This window comes from Thermobia domestica, chromosome 2, assembly GCF_964235325.1.
Source record: "Thermobia domestica chromosome 2, izTheDome1.hap1.1, whole genome shotgun sequence".
Classification (NCBI taxonomy): domain Eukaryota; kingdom Metazoa; phylum Arthropoda; class Insecta; order Zygentoma; family Lepismatidae; genus Thermobia; species Thermobia domestica.
This window is the reverse complement of record NC_137455.1, coordinates 192,780,317-192,798,941: the sequence shown is the minus strand read 5'-3', so window position 1 is coordinate 192,798,941 and position 18,625 is coordinate 192,780,317. Positions and strand designations below refer to the sequence as shown.

Sequence of the window (18,625 nt, the reverse complement as noted above, 5' to 3'; positions counted from 1 at the left end):
CACTTAAGCTTCCCATCTATCCAATTCCCTTAAAACACTATGATCCTAGGTATGAGGATTTAAAACGTCTATTTCTGCAAATTACCAAATACATACCACGTTCTGCCACTGTTCAAGTATTGCTCAACTGCACTTCTATCTGCACACTGAAAACGGGAGAACTTTCACATGTACCCAATATAATGCAAATATAACACAACCTCAATGAAGCTACACAAAAGTTTCGAGAATTGGAATTAAACCATTAGAATAACACTTAAGCAAATAACGAAAGCAAGGAATGTATGTTTCAGTAAGGTTTCGAACCTTTTACACTTTGAGGATAATGTACGTAATAGAGTTAAATCTAATGTAAGTACTAGCAACAACTTTCAACGTCCTATTTTTACTTTAAAAGACCTTAATAACGCAAGTGCTTGCATTATTTGCTATTGGTAAGTCGTCTATTTGCTTTCGCTCTCTTACCAACCTAAACTAAATTTCCGTACAGGAAGCTAGGAATATTACGCTCTTCTGTTCAAAATATATTTATTTAGTGAAATTCGCAACTACAAGTATAAATTATGGAAGAAGACAAATGCATTTATTAACTTAGAGATAAATTATCAGAATGTCATTTATACGTAAAATGAGAGGGGCCCAAGGATCTTTATATACAGCTGGGTGACAAAGACAAAAACAACAATGGGGATTTTAAAATATATTTTAAATTTAGTGTGTTCAAAGTAACAAACAAAATATCAAAACAGATTGCTTTAGTATGTAAAATACAAAAAACGAAATTTAACTCTTCTTCTCCTTCTTCGCTGCCTCTGCTTCAGCCTCAGCTTTTTCATACGCTGCGATTAGCTGTTCCACTTCCTCAGCTGGTAGAATTTTGATCACAGTTTTGTCCTTGTCTCTCTGCAATGTTGCCATTTCCACTACGAAGAACACAAAAGATTTTATCATGTAATACACATACACGTATATATGCACATTTGTTGCAATTTACGTGAAGTTTTAACATAAATTGATGATGTGCTCAACAATGAGGTAGAACTTTTGAAAAATTGTCTTTTACATTATAGATTTTATGTGACTCAAAAACTATTCTGTAAATTTTATTTATTTATTTATTTTTCAACCGAGAAATATGAAAATATGCTATAGAGTTAAAATCCCACAACCAAAGAAAAAACATACTACCTAGAGTTGGGAGAATAGGTACTCGACTTCACAAAGATTCTACCAAGTTGTCACTTTATCGCCTACATTAGAGCTCAAAAGATACAGAACACGTTCGGAGAAAAAAAAAAAAAAAAAAAAAAAAAAGAAACTTTCTAAAGCAACTTTAGGATAGTAAGGAAGACTATTACAGTCGTTCACTTTCAGCAAAAGATAACAACATCCAACTACCTACTACTTTATAGTCCTGATTGATCAAGAAAGAAAAAAATTACTTTCCCGCTTCTCCCTTTATCCTATGAGTTCCTGATACGATATAAACTCTTAACTGTACAAACTATGTAATATTAAACAAGGTATAGTAAAACAAAATTTAAAAAAAAAATAATTAAATAAATAAATTACTCACATATAAATCAGGAAAATATATCTAACCTGAATTTTAAACGTTTATGACCGGATTGCTTGACGTTTATTGAAATCACTATCGATATATATATATTGTAACCAAATAAGTTTCAGAAATGACTATGTAATAACAACTTGTGAAATTGATTAAATAAATCTTTATATACGACACTGCTCTACAAAACTTAAGCAACTCGAGAGAATGTGGAATAAGAGACACGTGGGCACCATTAGACACTAGTAAGAGACTTGCACATACAAAGAGATGCACAGGCAAAGCGAGGTGCAGCTATAGCGCGGGTTTAGCAACGTAGCAACTACGGTGAACAGATTTTGCCACGAAGTGTACAAAACAGTCCAGCTGCGTCTGAGGCTACAAGTAGTGAGATGATGATTCCTGTGTGGGATATCAAGCGTAGTCACCTTGCAATGGCTGGCAGATTACATTTGAGTGACGTTCACTGTGGGCGAATAATTGGACGATTGGAACCAGGCAGATCCCAAGTGGACGTGGCGCAGGAATTCAATGTGAACAAAAGTGTTGTGTCTAGGCTGTGGTGTCGCTTCCAAATGGACATACAGTCAGTAGACGTCACGGAAGAGGTCGTCCGAGGAAGACTTCGGCTGATGACCGGTTTCTCATAATTGCTGTCAGACATGATAGTCAAGCGCCATGTTCTCAAGTGGAAAATGATCTTTTCATGCGACAGCACAATGTGTTAGTTATGAAACTGTTAGTTGGCGGCTCAATACAGCAGGACTGTTTACCAGGAGGCCTGTGCTGTGTGTGCCATAGAAACGGGAGCACAAACGTGTGCGTTACACATGGTGTCAAGAATATGTTGCATGTGGGGACATCAGTGGGCGCGTGTTATGTTCTCCGTTGAGTCGTTGAGTCTCGATACAGCCTGTCGTCAGTCAGTCGAACATTAGTGAGGAGAGAGCCAGGAATACGCCATCACTCAAACTTCATTACTGAACGGCCGTCCTTTGGCGGTGTTTACATCATGGTGTGAGGTGGGATCATGCTGAATCGGAAAACGGACCTTCATACTGTGGAACATAGCACTTTGACGGCACAACGGTATCGGGTTGAAGTTCTCCATATACATATGTGCGCAATTTCTGCGAAGCATTTGGTCCGGATTTCCTTTTATAGATGACAATACCCGCCCACACGGTGCACATCTGGTGTCCGAATATCTGGAAACGAAAACATTACGCCCATTGTATAGCCTGCATACTCGCAGGATTTGAATCCCATCGTGCGTATGTGGAATGCTTTTGGTCGGCGAATGGTGTAGCGCCATCTGCCGCAAGACTTGATTAACACACTGATTTGAAGCTTGGAGGCCAGATGTCGTGCCTGTGTATCTGTTCATGGTGGTCACATTCCATATTGACTGCCTATGCCCTCACGCAGTCCAGTTTTACACATTGAGGTATCGTGGTTCTGAACTTTCTGGACACCCTGTACATACTAACTATATTGTTGTACATTCTTCATTTATGATGCATTGTGCTTCTGTACCGTCCTTCAGTTGATTATATTTGGTGCAGTAATCTTGGCGTTTTATTTTCTGCTACTTCCTTCGAATTGCTTAAGTTTAGTTTAGCAGTATAATAAGTAACTGTTATTGTTTATCTATTCAACTTCACTTCGAGTAAATTAACTGTTATGAAACCAGCAAATTCAAAGAATGGCAGACAGTAAATAGAATTACAGTCACCAATAATAGCACTGAATCAAAAACATAATTTAGAGAAAAGTAGATTCAAAATATATTTTCTAAGCTAAATCTACATAGAAGTGGGTTGGAATATCTCTGTTTTCTAAGCAGAATATTGAAAAACTAGAACAAAATGAGCAGCACAAAATCAATCAATATGAAGAAACAACACACAGATTACAAACAGTATTTTGTACAACAATACCAAAATCTGGAGTTTTTGAAGTAATCTGTGAATGAAATGGCAATTAGTTGCTACGAAAAAACGAAATACTAAACCTCGATTAAAGGAACACATCTGGATTCAAAAAAGAACACATATATACATCAATTCTTTGAAGATATCTCTCTGAGCACAAATGTAAAGTTTTTGATGTAAAAATTTTACAGATGATGAGCCAGAAACACCTGACGGTTTTTATCCTTATACTGTGTTTGGCCCAATTTCCATATCCATACAGCAGAGAACACATTTCACGACTCATGATCATTCACAAATAGGCAAATATACGAAATTTATTTTTTCATAAACAAAAAATACACTGAAATCCTGTTAGCCTACGCGGCGAAACTGGTTATTTTTATGATATATAAAGAGTGAAAAAATTGCAAATATATAGAGGAACTGATGTAGATAACACTGGTTATTTTTTGCATTTATAATATATAACGGTATATTTTACTTGATTTATTGTAGTTTACATCTTCGTATAATGTATCGATACTGCAATTAACAGAATACAGTATTTCTTTTTGAGTTAAAACGATTAACATAATAGTTTCCCAGTCGATCGAATATTTGGCACGTCCATTTGGCAATATAATTACTGTTACTCCTTAAGAGTGAATGACCTAAAACGAACATTTAAATAAAGTACATTAAAAAAGAAAAAGAGTCTGCTTATCTGGGAAAAGACAGGATGAAAAACACTCACATTTTTCAGCAGTTAGTTTAGTCATGTCCAAAGTTTTACTGAGCACCTTTATTGCTAGAGCTTCGGCATCTTTAAGTGTCGTTGCACCCTCCTTATACTCCTGTTTCAAATTTGATACAGCAGCCTAGGCAAAATAAAAGAATGAAGTTACACTTAAGTGTATCATAATTTACGATCACCACTTTCTGAAATTTTCAAAACATTTAGACATCTACTCCTTACTGTGGTACACTTATATGTGCAAATTTTTATTGACTACCTGCTATTATTTCAACTGATCGAAACCAATACTACAGTTATGAAGATGATGATGATGGCAGTTTGTGTGTTTCAAGTAGTACGGGCGAACTCAAGTATAATCTGAACGCTCGGAATTACAGTTGAGGTGTTGGAGCAGTAATACGAAACTGCTCTGTGATAGTCAGTTCTCGGCCTAGTTTGTGGAAGTCGTTCTCGTTCCAATTTTAATATAAATGAAGGTTTACTTTGACCTTTTATAATGTATTTTCAGGAAACAAGCCTTTGATGAGTTTGTTCTTACTAGCGGGAATGCCTGATATTAACTACCACTTTCATCATCTTTATAACAATAGTAACAGTTGGTCAACTGAAAGCAGATAGTCAGCAATATTTCGCATTTGTAAGTTACCACAGCATGCAATACAACTAACAGATTATGAAAACAGATCGTTATATCGTCAATTACGTCAACATATATAATATTTTCAGATTAAAAAACAAAATTGGTTAATTATATACAACAGTCTTATTATTATTATTATTTTCATCCACGACTCTATTCAAGGTCGGCAATAATTTTAATGATGGAATAGTTTACAAATAGCTTTCTTCTTAATTGCTATTCAACAAACATGCTGCATGTCAGGTGTTATATATATAACTATTTCGGTTTTCACTCTTTTACCTTCCTTGGTGCTTCTCTTCTAGTAGTCCAAATCAAACTAGTAAGGATATCATTATCATAGTTTTACTACCACCGACAATTAATAATAATAATAATAATAATAATAATAATAATAATAATAATAATAATAATAATAATAATAATAATAATAATAATAATAATAATAATAAAGTTGATCGCACAGCTGGCATAATACTGGGTGAGCCAGTCTCGTAGAGGGCTGAAAAATATGGAAGAACTGTATTTGTCTAATATTTTTCGTTTCTCTGATCGCCCACTGACTCGAAGCCACATGGATATCATGCAATATGGACAGCCTATATTTGTGACAGTTTAGTAATGCGGATAAGCAATTTCCAGCTCTTTCTTTACTCCACACTTGCATTCTTGTCATTACAGCACTGGGGCTTATGAAACGGGGACCAACAACTTAATATGAGATCCGAATCACATAACCTCCCATCGGTAATCGAAGCGGGATCGCCGAAGAAGCGCAGGTAACTGTTTAGAATCTGGAGTTCTGAACGACCATAGTATCGATTTCGGCAATAATCAGAATCTGGTAAGATATATAATAAAACTGTATGCCCCTTTAATATAAATTAAATGCTTAACTATAAACAAGTTCAAATCAATATAAACATTACAATAAACAAGATTTACCCTAGTTAAAAAAAAAATAAATAAAATAAAAAAAAAATATAAAAAAATAAATAAATAAATATCTTTAAATTTTAATAGAAAATAACCAACGCACGATATTATAACCGATATACATATCTGAGTGATTTTCAACACGACTGATTAAGAATATATATATACATATTATTAATAATAAGCTCAAGCTTTAAGATGCTTATGTATATGTATGACTTGACCTTTTGTCAGTCACTTGGTTTATTACAAACTATCAATTTTCACATTAGATTTTTTCTTTCTTTCTCTTGTTGGCCGCCCACACTCTGCCTAGATGGGCAATTAATTTCTGAGAAACCGTGTGCGGTGGGCACATATGGAAGTAAAAGAAGTATAACATACGGTATGATACGATAACTAACTGTTTATATCTAACATTGAACATTAATTATTTACTGACAAAATGTTTCAGAAATACAAAAATTAAGTAGTGTATATTAGAATGCGTTACTTCACCTGTACGCAGAAACCTTTTCATTACATTTCTGCTGTTTAGTGTCTCAATATTATTATTTATTAGAGGTATTTTCATATTATAAAACAAGTAATTAAAATCCTGAAAACAATAAATAGACGAACAGAAAAAATTGAACACAATCACCACAAAAATTAACTTACAGCACTGTTATTTCCAATGCAAGTTGCCTTCCAACCTCCATAATTTCCACTGGGATCAGACTGATACAGCTGATAACCGTAGTGCTTGTCCCATCCCATATACAATATGGATACGCCAAACGGCCTTTTGCCTGAAAGGGAAGAAAAGGAACATGAACGGGATGATACCGGTTAATAAGTTCTGTTTATTCAATAACTGGACAGTAAAGAATTATAAATATTAAGTGTAAGTAACACACATTATTATGTGTTAGTAACACATGTTATTATAATGTAGTAAGCTTTTAATTGTCTGGTTTAGATACGATTTCTAATGGATACACAAATGGACGTTAATTGCTGCTGTACCATGTAAGTTCACGGTAACATCAAGAAGTGCTCAGTATATTCAGCAGTCACCGTTCTTGACAAACAGCTAAATTTTCTTTTAAGTGGAACTTATAGTTTATCATTCATAAACATTTTCTCGCTTTGACTATTCTTACAATCCTACACAAATAACAGCAGGACCGAATGTGTTAAAGCATTATCTCAATGTCTAAGGGTACTGTTACAAGTTTTTAAAGACAAGAACACAAATTTACTAGAAATATACATTATTCAGAAATAAGGTAGTTTTAATGATATCACACCTACAATTACACACGGCCTTTGCAGTGATATAATGAAATTAAGTTAATGAATTGATTTAACATCCCATAATTAATCTCTGTAAGCTGAACAGGACGTAAAATAAATGGAAATAAACGATTATGAGAGTTAGAATGACAAAAGTGGGAAGATACAGAATATTCGTGTACATTATGTACAAGAGCTCTATAAGCTCATATGGCTTGGAATCGAATCAGATATTTCTTTGCTGATACGAACGTTTTGTCACTGAGCCACATCACCCCTTTTCTTCCTTAGCGATAATATCGGTCTGGTATCTCGTTCATCATTGTGCAGCAATATAGGGATCTGGTGTTAACTTTTTTACTGGCTTAATTCACTTGCAAGATGGTCTGTTGTTTTCTTTTCACTATTAGGAACAAGTGGGAAACAACTACATTAATATAAATGGAACTCTGCATTGCTACGAATATCCTTTTACAATTGAAAAAGCACAAACTAACCTTTTCTAGTCCTGACATATCTGACTATAAATAAATGTCTTCGAATAAAAAAAAAAAAAAACGTGGTTTCAAGGCTGCCACCTTAAATCATTATTTGCGTCCTATGCAACACTGAGGTTATAAAGGACGGAATATACTATTACTCTGAGTCACTACTCGAGTTTTTGTCTAGGACATTGTATTACTTAGCAGCATTTGCCATTTTTAAGTGAGAGGGTGTACAGTTGGAATATCCATTATGTCTATTATATATAGAAGTGATAACTAGCACGAAAACTTACATCTAAAAAACAATATTGGCGCAAGCAAAAACATTTTACTTCGACCATTTATCTTTGAATTGACCCACTGACCATCGGATTCTTTAATTACCCAATGTCGACATTTCCCACGTTTATATTTTCTATGTTTCTATTATTAAAAGTTTTGGTGAATTTTTACAATCGCCACGTTGTAATCCGAGTTACAAAACTACACTCCGTACAAATGCAAGTCAACAGAAAAAAAATAAATAAATAAAATAAAATACAAAAAGGCTTATACAGTAGTTGATAATTTTGTTAAAATAATGATTTTTCATTGCATTTTCAGTTTGATTTGAAAGCTTAGCACAGAAAAATATATCACGTAAGTCTACGATCTTGGGACGTTAAACTAGACACTTCATTTTCTGTAAAGCTTCCTGAGCGACGCATTTAATCGCTGTACATGTCCTGATACATTGCTGGCTACATTGGGATACTTGATAATGGTATCATCTGAGCATGATCTGTGGGTTGACGAAGGTAAAAAGTGATAGTTTTCTGGGAAGAGCTCACTTGTGGGCTTTCCGTTGCCCATTATAGTCACTTAGCAATAGAGAAAGAATGCAAAGAAGAGGATTTAATCGGTCCACAAGCTGGTGTAGTTTCATCACCCGATGCAACAGGCCCTTGTGACATTCTACGCATCAGAGACATCAGAGACATTCTACGCAAAATAAGCCTGACAAGAGACACTGAAATCTGAGTGATTCCATATTCGTTCATCCCTTTGAAATCCCGGAGGTCTCACCTCCTCAGACACTGTCTCCGTACATTCCAGGATCTTCGGAAAGTTGCCAAAGCGATATAGCGAGATATTCTCATTCTAAGCAGAAGTTTGCAACAATAAAGGGTGATCGTTCGGGCTCGTGGCCGTCATATCGAACTCAATCGGTGATGGAGAGAGAATTTACTAACCAGGTAAGTGGTTCAGATTCGACTATATTTATTGTAGGGAAGCTTCTGTAAATTTGTGGACAGTGATGAGACAAATTAATTTTATAGTTTAAATTTAGCTAGCAAATGGTTGAATAAGCTCAAACTTGGTCTTCTATATTCTGTTACATAACGCTTCAAAAGATCATTTACAATTACATTTACAAACACAATTTTCGTTGATTGCTATCATCAATAAGACATCAATAATACATGCATTACTTGATATGATCTATCGACTTATACATATATTATTTTTGGACGTTTTAATTAAACAGAAATTAAAATTTATAAATTAATGACAATTTTAGGCTTTTTGAGTCCCAAGCTTAATAAAGAATACGGTAATGACGATAATGAACGAAATGTGGAATGAAGAAAGTGGGAGACCTCCGTGAAAATCCAACCACACGATCTTTGTCCACTACAAAGCCCATTTACAAGGAGCTGGTATTGAACCTGGGACCCAATGAACAAGAAGTGAGCGCTCTACCACTGAGTAACCGTGGATTCTGTGTATCTCACTAACCATACTATGCACTGTTGTCCTGCTAATGTCATAACGCAAAATTTAATGTACATATACTTCAGTGTAAGTTTCATCTCATGAAGTGGCATGGTTCTCATACAGCATCGATTTTTAACATTACAAAGAAATTAGTTTTTCTCAATTTTTCTGAGATCAACGCATGAAGCTTTATACTCAGGCATATAGTTTTGTTCAGCTCAGCAAGAGCTATCGATATATATCCTATCTTTGGACTTTTCTCCCATTAAACGCTAATAATATTGTAGAATTTGTTTTATCATTAGTGTCCTTGAATTTATCAGCTCAATCAATGTTTTTTATTTGAAATGTTAATACCGTAGATATTAATAAAAAGGTGAAAGTATTAGATAAACAAAACAAAAAGGAGCATCACACAATTCGAACTAATTTGGTTAAATTCCAGACTTTTCATGCCTATCAGTAAATTACTAGGTAATTCCAGGTTAGATTAGCGTGAAACTCATTGATAATTATCCTTCCTGAACAAACTAGAAAATTTTTGTATGTGAAATTATTTGATACTTTCCATTCTTTGTATCATCAGACTCTTTCCCTTACAAAAAGGGTAGAAGTCAATTATATGCCAGCCACATCTGATTAACACATTTGATTCCAAAATACTGCAATTACGTAATAAGACGAATGACGAAGCAATAAGGTATATATTAAATGCCACATCGATTTGTATACAATTTAAAACCTCCAAAGAGGATGACACTAGATTTTAGTGGACAACTCAAATTGTTGAATGCATTAAGACATCGTATATGGTACAGTGATTATCGAAATAACACAATAGTATTATCGTGATTCACGATGATTTTCCCTCTTCGGAGCTAAATATTTATATATAATACATGCTGCGATGTATGGGAGTTGTTATACTTCGGAACAGATTAGGTGAAAAAAGTATTTTTTTTTTTTTTTTGTTTTTTTGGTTGATTTGTTTACTGTTCGTGTGATTGGGGCTTACTGCAATTAATGTTGCGGATGTAACATTTTAAGTAATTAGTGTTACGAGGTGCAACATATTCTCTGAAAGTTTAGGTAACTACTGGACTGTAATAAAAGAAAGTATTAGTGCAGAATGTATTTTGGAATATGCTATTAAATATCGTTTACCTGGTTATTCTCGGTCACTACTGTTACTCACAGCAACCGAGTAGATAACTATACATACTTCTGATTTACTAACTTATGCTAAGTTCATCTCATTCTACAACATAACACCATCCAAAACCGAATAATCTCCCACAAAATAATGAAATGTCTGTCAACTATCTTATTTAATAAATTTCGAAAAATAAATCCTAATTAAGGATAATAATGCAAATCAAAACTAGCAACTGCATAATATAAAATACTGAAGCGCAAACTTTAATGTTATATCAATAGATAAATCTGCATAGATGGTATATTTATGTTTTATCTTTGTGTAGGTTTCCACGAATGTTCGATTCTGGTTGAACAATTGTCGAACAAGATCCATAATAAGTGAAAGTATTGAAATGTTAGAATTACAGTAAGTAACTATTAATTATTCTAAATTGAATGGGTTTTCTTGTCTTCTACACAGTTATGTCGCGAAAGTCAGTCGCCTACGAAATTCGAAGTCCAAGCAAATGTTTAGGAGGTGCAGTAGTCTCCATCAGACCGACTGACAGAAAACATGAAATTGCTTCGTTATGCCCATCCAATGATGATGATATTCGTGTGAAAAAACAAGACAAAAAATGCAGCCCCATGGCATCTATTCCAGTTAATAGTTTTTCCTTCTTCTATTTAAACACAACCAGGATCGTAAAAACAGAAAAAATACTTTTTCTCTTCTATGGGCATTGCAATTAAAACGAACGACAGTATAAAATTGTAGCAGCTTCCAGTTCAGCGAACTTCAATCTTAAATTATTGTTCAAGAAGTTATAGTATTCTTCATTATAATTGTGTAATGATTATTACTGAGAATAAGGATCAATTTTTCCTTTTATATTGACAATGCCAAACATGACGACAAAGATACAAAAGATTTCCTTCAACTAATCCTACTTACCTCCGTATTGTGTATAGGCCTGTTTCACGTCACATAGCCATGAAACTAACTGTTCGCACGGAATTGATTCACCATACTGCAATAGGTACCTTTGGGCTATTAATCTTAGTTCATTCGTGAGAACATTAGCATCTGATGTGATTCCTGCAACACTGCATACCATGTCACTGAAATCACAAAACGAGAAGACTTATTTTTTAAAAAGAAAATGACCGTGTTCTATTACTACACTTAAATTTCACGTTTTTCTTTTTTCCAGTTTTCAGCTCAATACTAGGAATTAATAAACAAGTGTAAAACAATATTATTGAATGGTTTAATTCATTATACTATACAGTATGCTCTCCAGGCCTCAGGAACAAGTTTATGTAGCATATACCATACATAATACATAATTCTGTGTACAGCAAATATCATACATAATAAATAATTCTATAAATCAAAGATAAAAATATTTGCTCATGTATTTGATTTCATAACTGAAGTATTTTTAATGATCACAAAATATTCCAATTCGGATGTACAACATTTTACATCCATAGCTATCCTATTTCCAGCAAATAGTGTGGACGTACTAGCACTCGAGGTAGAAGTAATTGGTATAAAGCTGACTTTGGTCTCATTTGATAGAGAATCCATCCAAGATTGGCACATTAAAAGCCCACCGCTATCCAAATTGGGATAATGTATACAGGATGGTCCATAGTTGCTGAAATACCATGCAAAATGTATAAAATAACTTTGTGTACTAAAAAGTAGGACTCACATGAGGACTTTTATTCTACAAATTGGAAGATTGTGCAGTTTTACACAAGTACATGCTCTTTTCGTTCCTTTGAAGTCGTGTCCATGCGCATATATAGGGTGAAACCAAAAATGACGTTCTTTAAATGAAAAGTCACTACTACCTCGAAAACTCTACGTCCACCTATCATGTCTGATTGAGCAAAGGTATAATGGTGTGTTTTCAAAGAGGATTATGTAATTTTCAATTTATATATTTATATATATAAAATCAATAAAGTTTGAAGCGCAACCTTCACAGAAGTTACAAACGTATTTCTGTCTTTTCAGGCTATACTGTAAATTAACATCTGTCATATGAAATGGCTACCTGGCGAGAATATTCAGACGTTAGCCCGCAGTTGGACAATATGTGGCGCCTAGTATCAAAGTCCACCACATCCATTTCGCTTAGTTTCGAGTAATCTTGCAAAATGTGCAGTGAAGCTCCATATACACGCGTACAAAGTCCCATATTTAAACTAGTTTTTTGTATGAAATATTAAGCTTTTAAACAAAATTCTGTTTCCATTGGAATTCCTTTAGATGAAACATATAAGCGATATGTAACTCAATTTCGGTATATATATATATATATATATATATATATATATATATATATATATATATATATACAGGGTGGGCCATTTTAATTAATCCACGGAAATATCTAAAAAATGATAAAACATAGAAGAAATGTTTGAAGTAAACGTTATATATTGCTAAGGGGGAAAACCATTTCCGCCAAAAGTACCCCTCCCCACCCCCCGGAAATGGGGGTAACGGGGGGTAACTTTGAAATGTCAAATGGGAACATGGGTCGAGTAATACCTCGTTCGAAAGGTCTTGGAAAACTAAATAACGCTGTACCAAAATTTGTTTCATATGGAGCACCAGTTTCAAAATGGCCGCCATGATATAGTTCGGAAACTCCAGTAGTCGTAGTATGAAAACCATGGGAGGTAAATGAATGGAACAAAATTGAAACACGTAAATATCATAGGGCATATCAAATAGTGTGGTCCCTGTGATCCCAGTGGCCTCCCTGAAGGGGTCTTGGGGGCTAACTTCAAGATTTCAAATAGTAACATAATTCGAGTGGTACCTCGTTCGATAAATCTTGCAAAATCAAACATATTGCAGGAGAAAACGATTGAGGTGAAATGGCAGTGTTCTCAAAAGGCCGCCGAAACATAGTATCAGTGTCAGAGAAAAGGTTTAGTACCTGTAGTATGAAAGCGACTGGAGATAAATCAACAGAAGAAAAACTGGAGTAGCTAACTGACGTAAGGCACATCGAGAGGTGTTGTCGGGGTGACTCCACTGAAAGGTATCCGGGGCCAACTTGAAAACTTCAAATATCAACTTGAAGCGAGTAACATCATGTTACATAGACAAATGAATATCAAACAGCTTCTGTAAGAATATTTTCGACATGAGACACCGTTTTCAAAATGATCGCCAAGACATGGTGAATGTGTCTAAGAAAACGTCTAGTGCCCATAGTATGAATACGGGTAGAGATAAATGAAAATAACGAAAATTAAATAGGAAAACCACGGAGGCGTTCCAAGGCTCAAGAATGATACAACAGAGATAAAAATGTTAGAGTAAAATTGCCATAATCTATAGAGAGATATCCAAGTCCTGCAAAATAATCTTTTCCTGTGCTCTGTATGTGAGCGGGGTGGAAAGTAACAGTGAAAGTTCAAATGAGAACTCTACTTTAATTCGCAAATTAAGGCTACCTTACAAATAGGTATGGTATGGTTGAAACATTTGTTTGTAAGGATGACGCTGTAGTGACTATAAAAAGGAGAATTTTATTTGAATGGTAACGCATATCTGTACGGCTAAGTATGATTCGATGCGAAAAAAGGAAGAACGTTATACGAAAGAAGTTGTCGAATAATGCTGTTGCTGGAACTTACAAACGTGTGAATTTGCTAATCTCCGTCGCCACAGAACTTTTATGCAATGCGTGCTGGTTATTTGGAAAGCATTTCGGGGATATACGTACACACTGTTTCGTCCCTCAAGCTTACAATATGACATGAGTGCTAATAGTTAATCAAAATGTAACTGTGGCCAAGGGCGCCCATGTTGTGGTTTCCAAGGGAGGCAAGAAAAAGCGACATTTCAAATATAGTTTCAAATTTTGCTGTAGCTATTCTAAAAATTCTATTGAGTTTTCGATATTCCGAAGCACAATTTCCTCTAGGGGGCGAGAGCCCCCCTTGCCCCCCTTATGGGCGCCCTTGACTGTGGCAATCCGCATTAACTGAGTGCACGAATTCTCTATCCCTGAAGTCTGCTTTCCAAACAGCATTGGGTAGGTCAAGCGTACGCCCGAACCGTGTCCGGTCGGACATTGAAATTTTGAAGTTAGCTCACAAGATCCCTTCAGGAAAGACGATGGGATCGCAGGGGTCACATCATTCGATATGCCCTATGATATTTACGTATTTCAATTTTGTTCCATTCATCTACCTCCCATGGTTTTCATACTACGGCTACTGGAGTTTCCGAACTATATCATGGCGGCCATTTTGAAACTGGTGCTCCATATGAAACAAATTTTGGTACAGCGTTATTTAGTTTTCCAAGACCTTTCGAACGAGGTATTACTCGACCCATGTTCCCATTTGACATTTCAAAGTTACCCCCCGTTACCCCCATTTCCGGGGGGTGGGGAGGGGTACTTTTGGCGGAAATGGTTTTCCCCCTTAGCAATATATAACGTTTACTTCAAACATTTCTTCTATGTTTTATCATTTTTTAGATATTTCCGTGGATTAATTAAAATGGCCCACCCTGTATATATATATATATATATATATATATATATATATATATATAAGATTTGGCGGCTTTTGATACTAGACGCCTCATATGTCTGGTAAGTTGCATCCGGATAAAAACAAAATTGGTCGGTTTTAGAAGGTGTAATCTAAAGGACTTAACTCTTTTAACATTTAGCGAACGTCGGAATGATCATGGTACTCGTGTTAGAATCATTGCTACCCAGGAACTTGATGGTGTTGCGAAAGTACAAAGACTGTTACCGTGCTACACCAATACTAGAAGAATTAAGGAATATGAGAAAGAGCTACAAACACCATCCTCTAAAAAGAAACGCCTCTGATCTGTGTCAGAGTTCAACTAGAAGTCGAATTTCTTATTTTGTTCTGAGAGAGCCGACTTTCATAACCCACAGCGTCAACAGTTTCACATAGCTGAAACTACAAATTCACGAAAATATTCTTTCCCACTGCAGCAGCCGAAATAACACGTGGGAGTGGAAGTTACGGAGAAGCCTCATACTTGTGCTGATCTTGTTGTAGCTAAAGCTTACGAATTTCGCCTGAACAAAGTACGTCCTGTACAAACGTCTACAGAAGGTAGGAAAACCAACAATCCAATGGAGTATACACCTGAACAGAACGTGAATAACGAGAAACACGAAGCATTTATTTTGTTGAGCGAGTAGCTGCAAAATAAATCAGACTGGCAGTTTATGACGGTAACTGAGCTCTGGCTGAGAAAGATGAAATATATTCCGTGAATTGGTTAAGGCAAAAATTTATAAAACTCTGCTACCTACCGTTTCCCTTGGGTGCTGGCTTCCGAAGAACTCCCTAAGAAAACAGCTGATAACAATTCTGGTCCAGGCTCATACCTTGTTCAGGCGCAGATTGACAATGTTGAAATATAACAAGTGATTTGGCATGAGCAACGTTGGTGCTTTTGAGACTCAGGTTGTATTATACTTACTTTTGCGTATACCTACGTATGCATATATGTAACTGGCAAGCCGACTGCTCGCAGGGATTCATACACACATGAATGAAGATGATAATATTTCCGTAGGTAAATTCTTATTTATTAAATATGAATATATGTGTGTACGGAATGGAATAAGAAATATATAATAACAACATACAAAATTTTCACTTTACAGAGCTAATGCTCGAACAGAAGAAGTTGCACTGATGCAATCAAGACGAAATAATGAAAAATAAAACACTTAATGTTGCATGATAGGTATGCGCACACTATATAAGAACACTAGAAACATAGCCCTTGTATTGATATCACTTGCACTATAAATTTACAATTCGCACCGAGATGAGACTTTCACTGCGTAATTATGACAAGGGGAATGGGGAGATACGTGAAGCATTGATGAAGTTTCTTGACTCTCAAGAAATGCTACATGTCCAGAAGATATTCGTTTACTTTTTAACTTTGCACGAAAGTGATATTCCTCTTACATATTTAAGTTTTTGTTGCACTCGTTTATATTAATATACTGACACAACGGTTATTATTTGTTCATGCTTTCTACGATGTCTTGGGCTTACTCCTCGCTTCTACTCATGCTTGGGAACAACCCGTTCGCTATTCTGAGGGTTGGTAATGCATTATACAAAAAAAAAAATTAAGAAATGCCAAAGTATTTTTGCATTCATACACAATACCAACATAACGACGGTATAATGGAGAACACTGGCAACATTTGTTTCGATCCCGTGGGAACGAAATTTGGAAGTAATAGTTAAAAAAAAGTGTTGCAGTCTAAACTAGTAGATTCTTTCCATGGCTATTAGATTTTTATACACTACTGTTATACGTAAAACAGTTCAGCGGAAAGGAGCGAACGTTGGTAATTGTGTGAATGAGTCATTTCACCTACGACTCCTGCAAGCCATGAACACTGTTCTCATGGTAGGAAGGATGACGTAATATGAGTATGTGGGAACACGACAGACGAGAATTCGTTCACATACAATATCAACTTCGTGTCCAAAAATATTCCCAATCTTAATAAATGTTGGTACGAAGAAAATATATATGGAACAGTCATGGTAACGAAAACTATAAGTTGGTAACTATTTTTAGGGAAAGAAAAAAATGAGCTTGCTACTACGAAGCACTTTGTCCAGACGATAAGCGTTGTATTGAAAAACAACAAGTTCTTTGTTTCACCGTGAGAAGCGATAAGAACGACTAAAGAACACCTGCAGACAAGGAAAGAGTTGAAGTTCTCACCAAAAGAAAAATAGCTTTTCTTTTCTATGAGTAAAATAATAATTTCGTTGCATGAATAAAAGTAAAAAAAGAAATACACTGTTCGTCCAAAAACGTAGTTTTGTGGCCGGGCTGACGGTCACAACTCTCTGGCGATCACTTGTATTTTAGTACTGTTCCTGGTAAGCCAGAAGTTGTATGATTGCGTGACAAGGTAAAGTGTTTGATCGAAAAGAACTGATACACAAAAATTATAACGATGGGAAATTCGAATGATGACATTAGAAGCAAAGATTATAAAGGCGAGATTTGTGAGTACGCGTACAATGTTAAAACTTATCCAGAAATGGAAGAGATGTGATATCCCAATTTAGGCCCTACATCATCGCAAACATTGCTGCAGCACCTAATTCCTTCTGCGACGAAAGAGGCGTCACTTGGTCATACGATCATCTATGCTTGTAGCATTTGGAACTCGATGGATGATAGAACAACTGAACCAATCACTGATTTTCAGTATCTTACAACGAAATTATGCGTTACAAGCAGTCGGTAGTAGCTTCTGATAGTAACGACAACATCTTGAACGAGTTCTATACTGGAAATTTTCTTCAGTGGGCCGCAGACAACACTGATCATAACATTAGCCACTGTTGCATATAAGCTTACCCTTATGCCAACATCATTGTTCAAAGACGGATTCATGCAGAAACCAGACAAAAAAAAAATCCTTGCCACAGTGATTACAAAGATTGTTACAAGGTGTCCTAATCCAAAATGTAAGATTAAGTTCATTCTGCACGTTGGAGAAGTACTTCATCGAGTTCGTTGGCCGAAGAAAAATTCAGGGATGCGAGTGGATTATATTGTCAAGCAATACCGCTTATTCGTATCGTCGACGTCCGGAGTTTTCATTGTATTTGATGAATATGGCATTCCAAGTACGAAGAGTCATGAACGCGATAGACGTAAATGTTATAGTTATGAACCAGATGTGTTTTTAGACTCCTCTATAGACATCTGCATCAGCCAGGAAACATTTTTATCCAATACCACAAAGATAAATGTATTGCTCTTCTTTCTCATATCTTCAGCAGAATGTATATTACTACATCTTTGCTTGAATTACGTGAAAGAACAATAATAGTTTGTAGCATTCTGTATGTGTGCATAGATCTGTAACTAAAAGAGGATGTATATAGCTATGTAAAACTGTACAGTCTTCCACTTTGAAGTGATTAAAGTCCTCAGATCAGTCACTTTTTACTACATAAAGTTATTCTTCATAATATCATTTTACGCATTTTATATGGTAATTTCAGCAACTTTGAACCATCCTGTATACATTATCCCAACTTGGATAGCGGTGGGCTTTTAAT

The 18,625-nt window shown here is 35.4% G+C and overlaps 1 protein-coding gene across 1 annotated transcript in view; it reads right to left on the bottom strand.

Moving 5' to 3' along the window:
* Window positions 1-687: 687 nt before the first annotated feature.
* The window catches only part of Prosalpha3 (proteasome alpha3 subunit), a 48,710-nt gene continuing 30,772 nt past the window's right edge, over window positions 688-18,625 (bottom strand). Inside the window, exons 4-7 of the mRNA XM_081748368.1 lie at window positions 11,433-11,599; window positions 6,480-6,610; window positions 4,241-4,364; window positions 688-923 (exon numbers count right to left, since the gene is read on the bottom strand). Of these exons, the coding sequence (XP_081604494.1) occupies window positions 784-923; window positions 4,241-4,364; window positions 6,480-6,610; window positions 11,433-11,599 (562 nt within the window). The 3' untranslated portion in view covers window positions 688-783. The remainder of the gene's footprint in view (window positions 924-4,240; window positions 4,365-6,479; window positions 6,611-11,432; window positions 11,600-18,625) is intronic.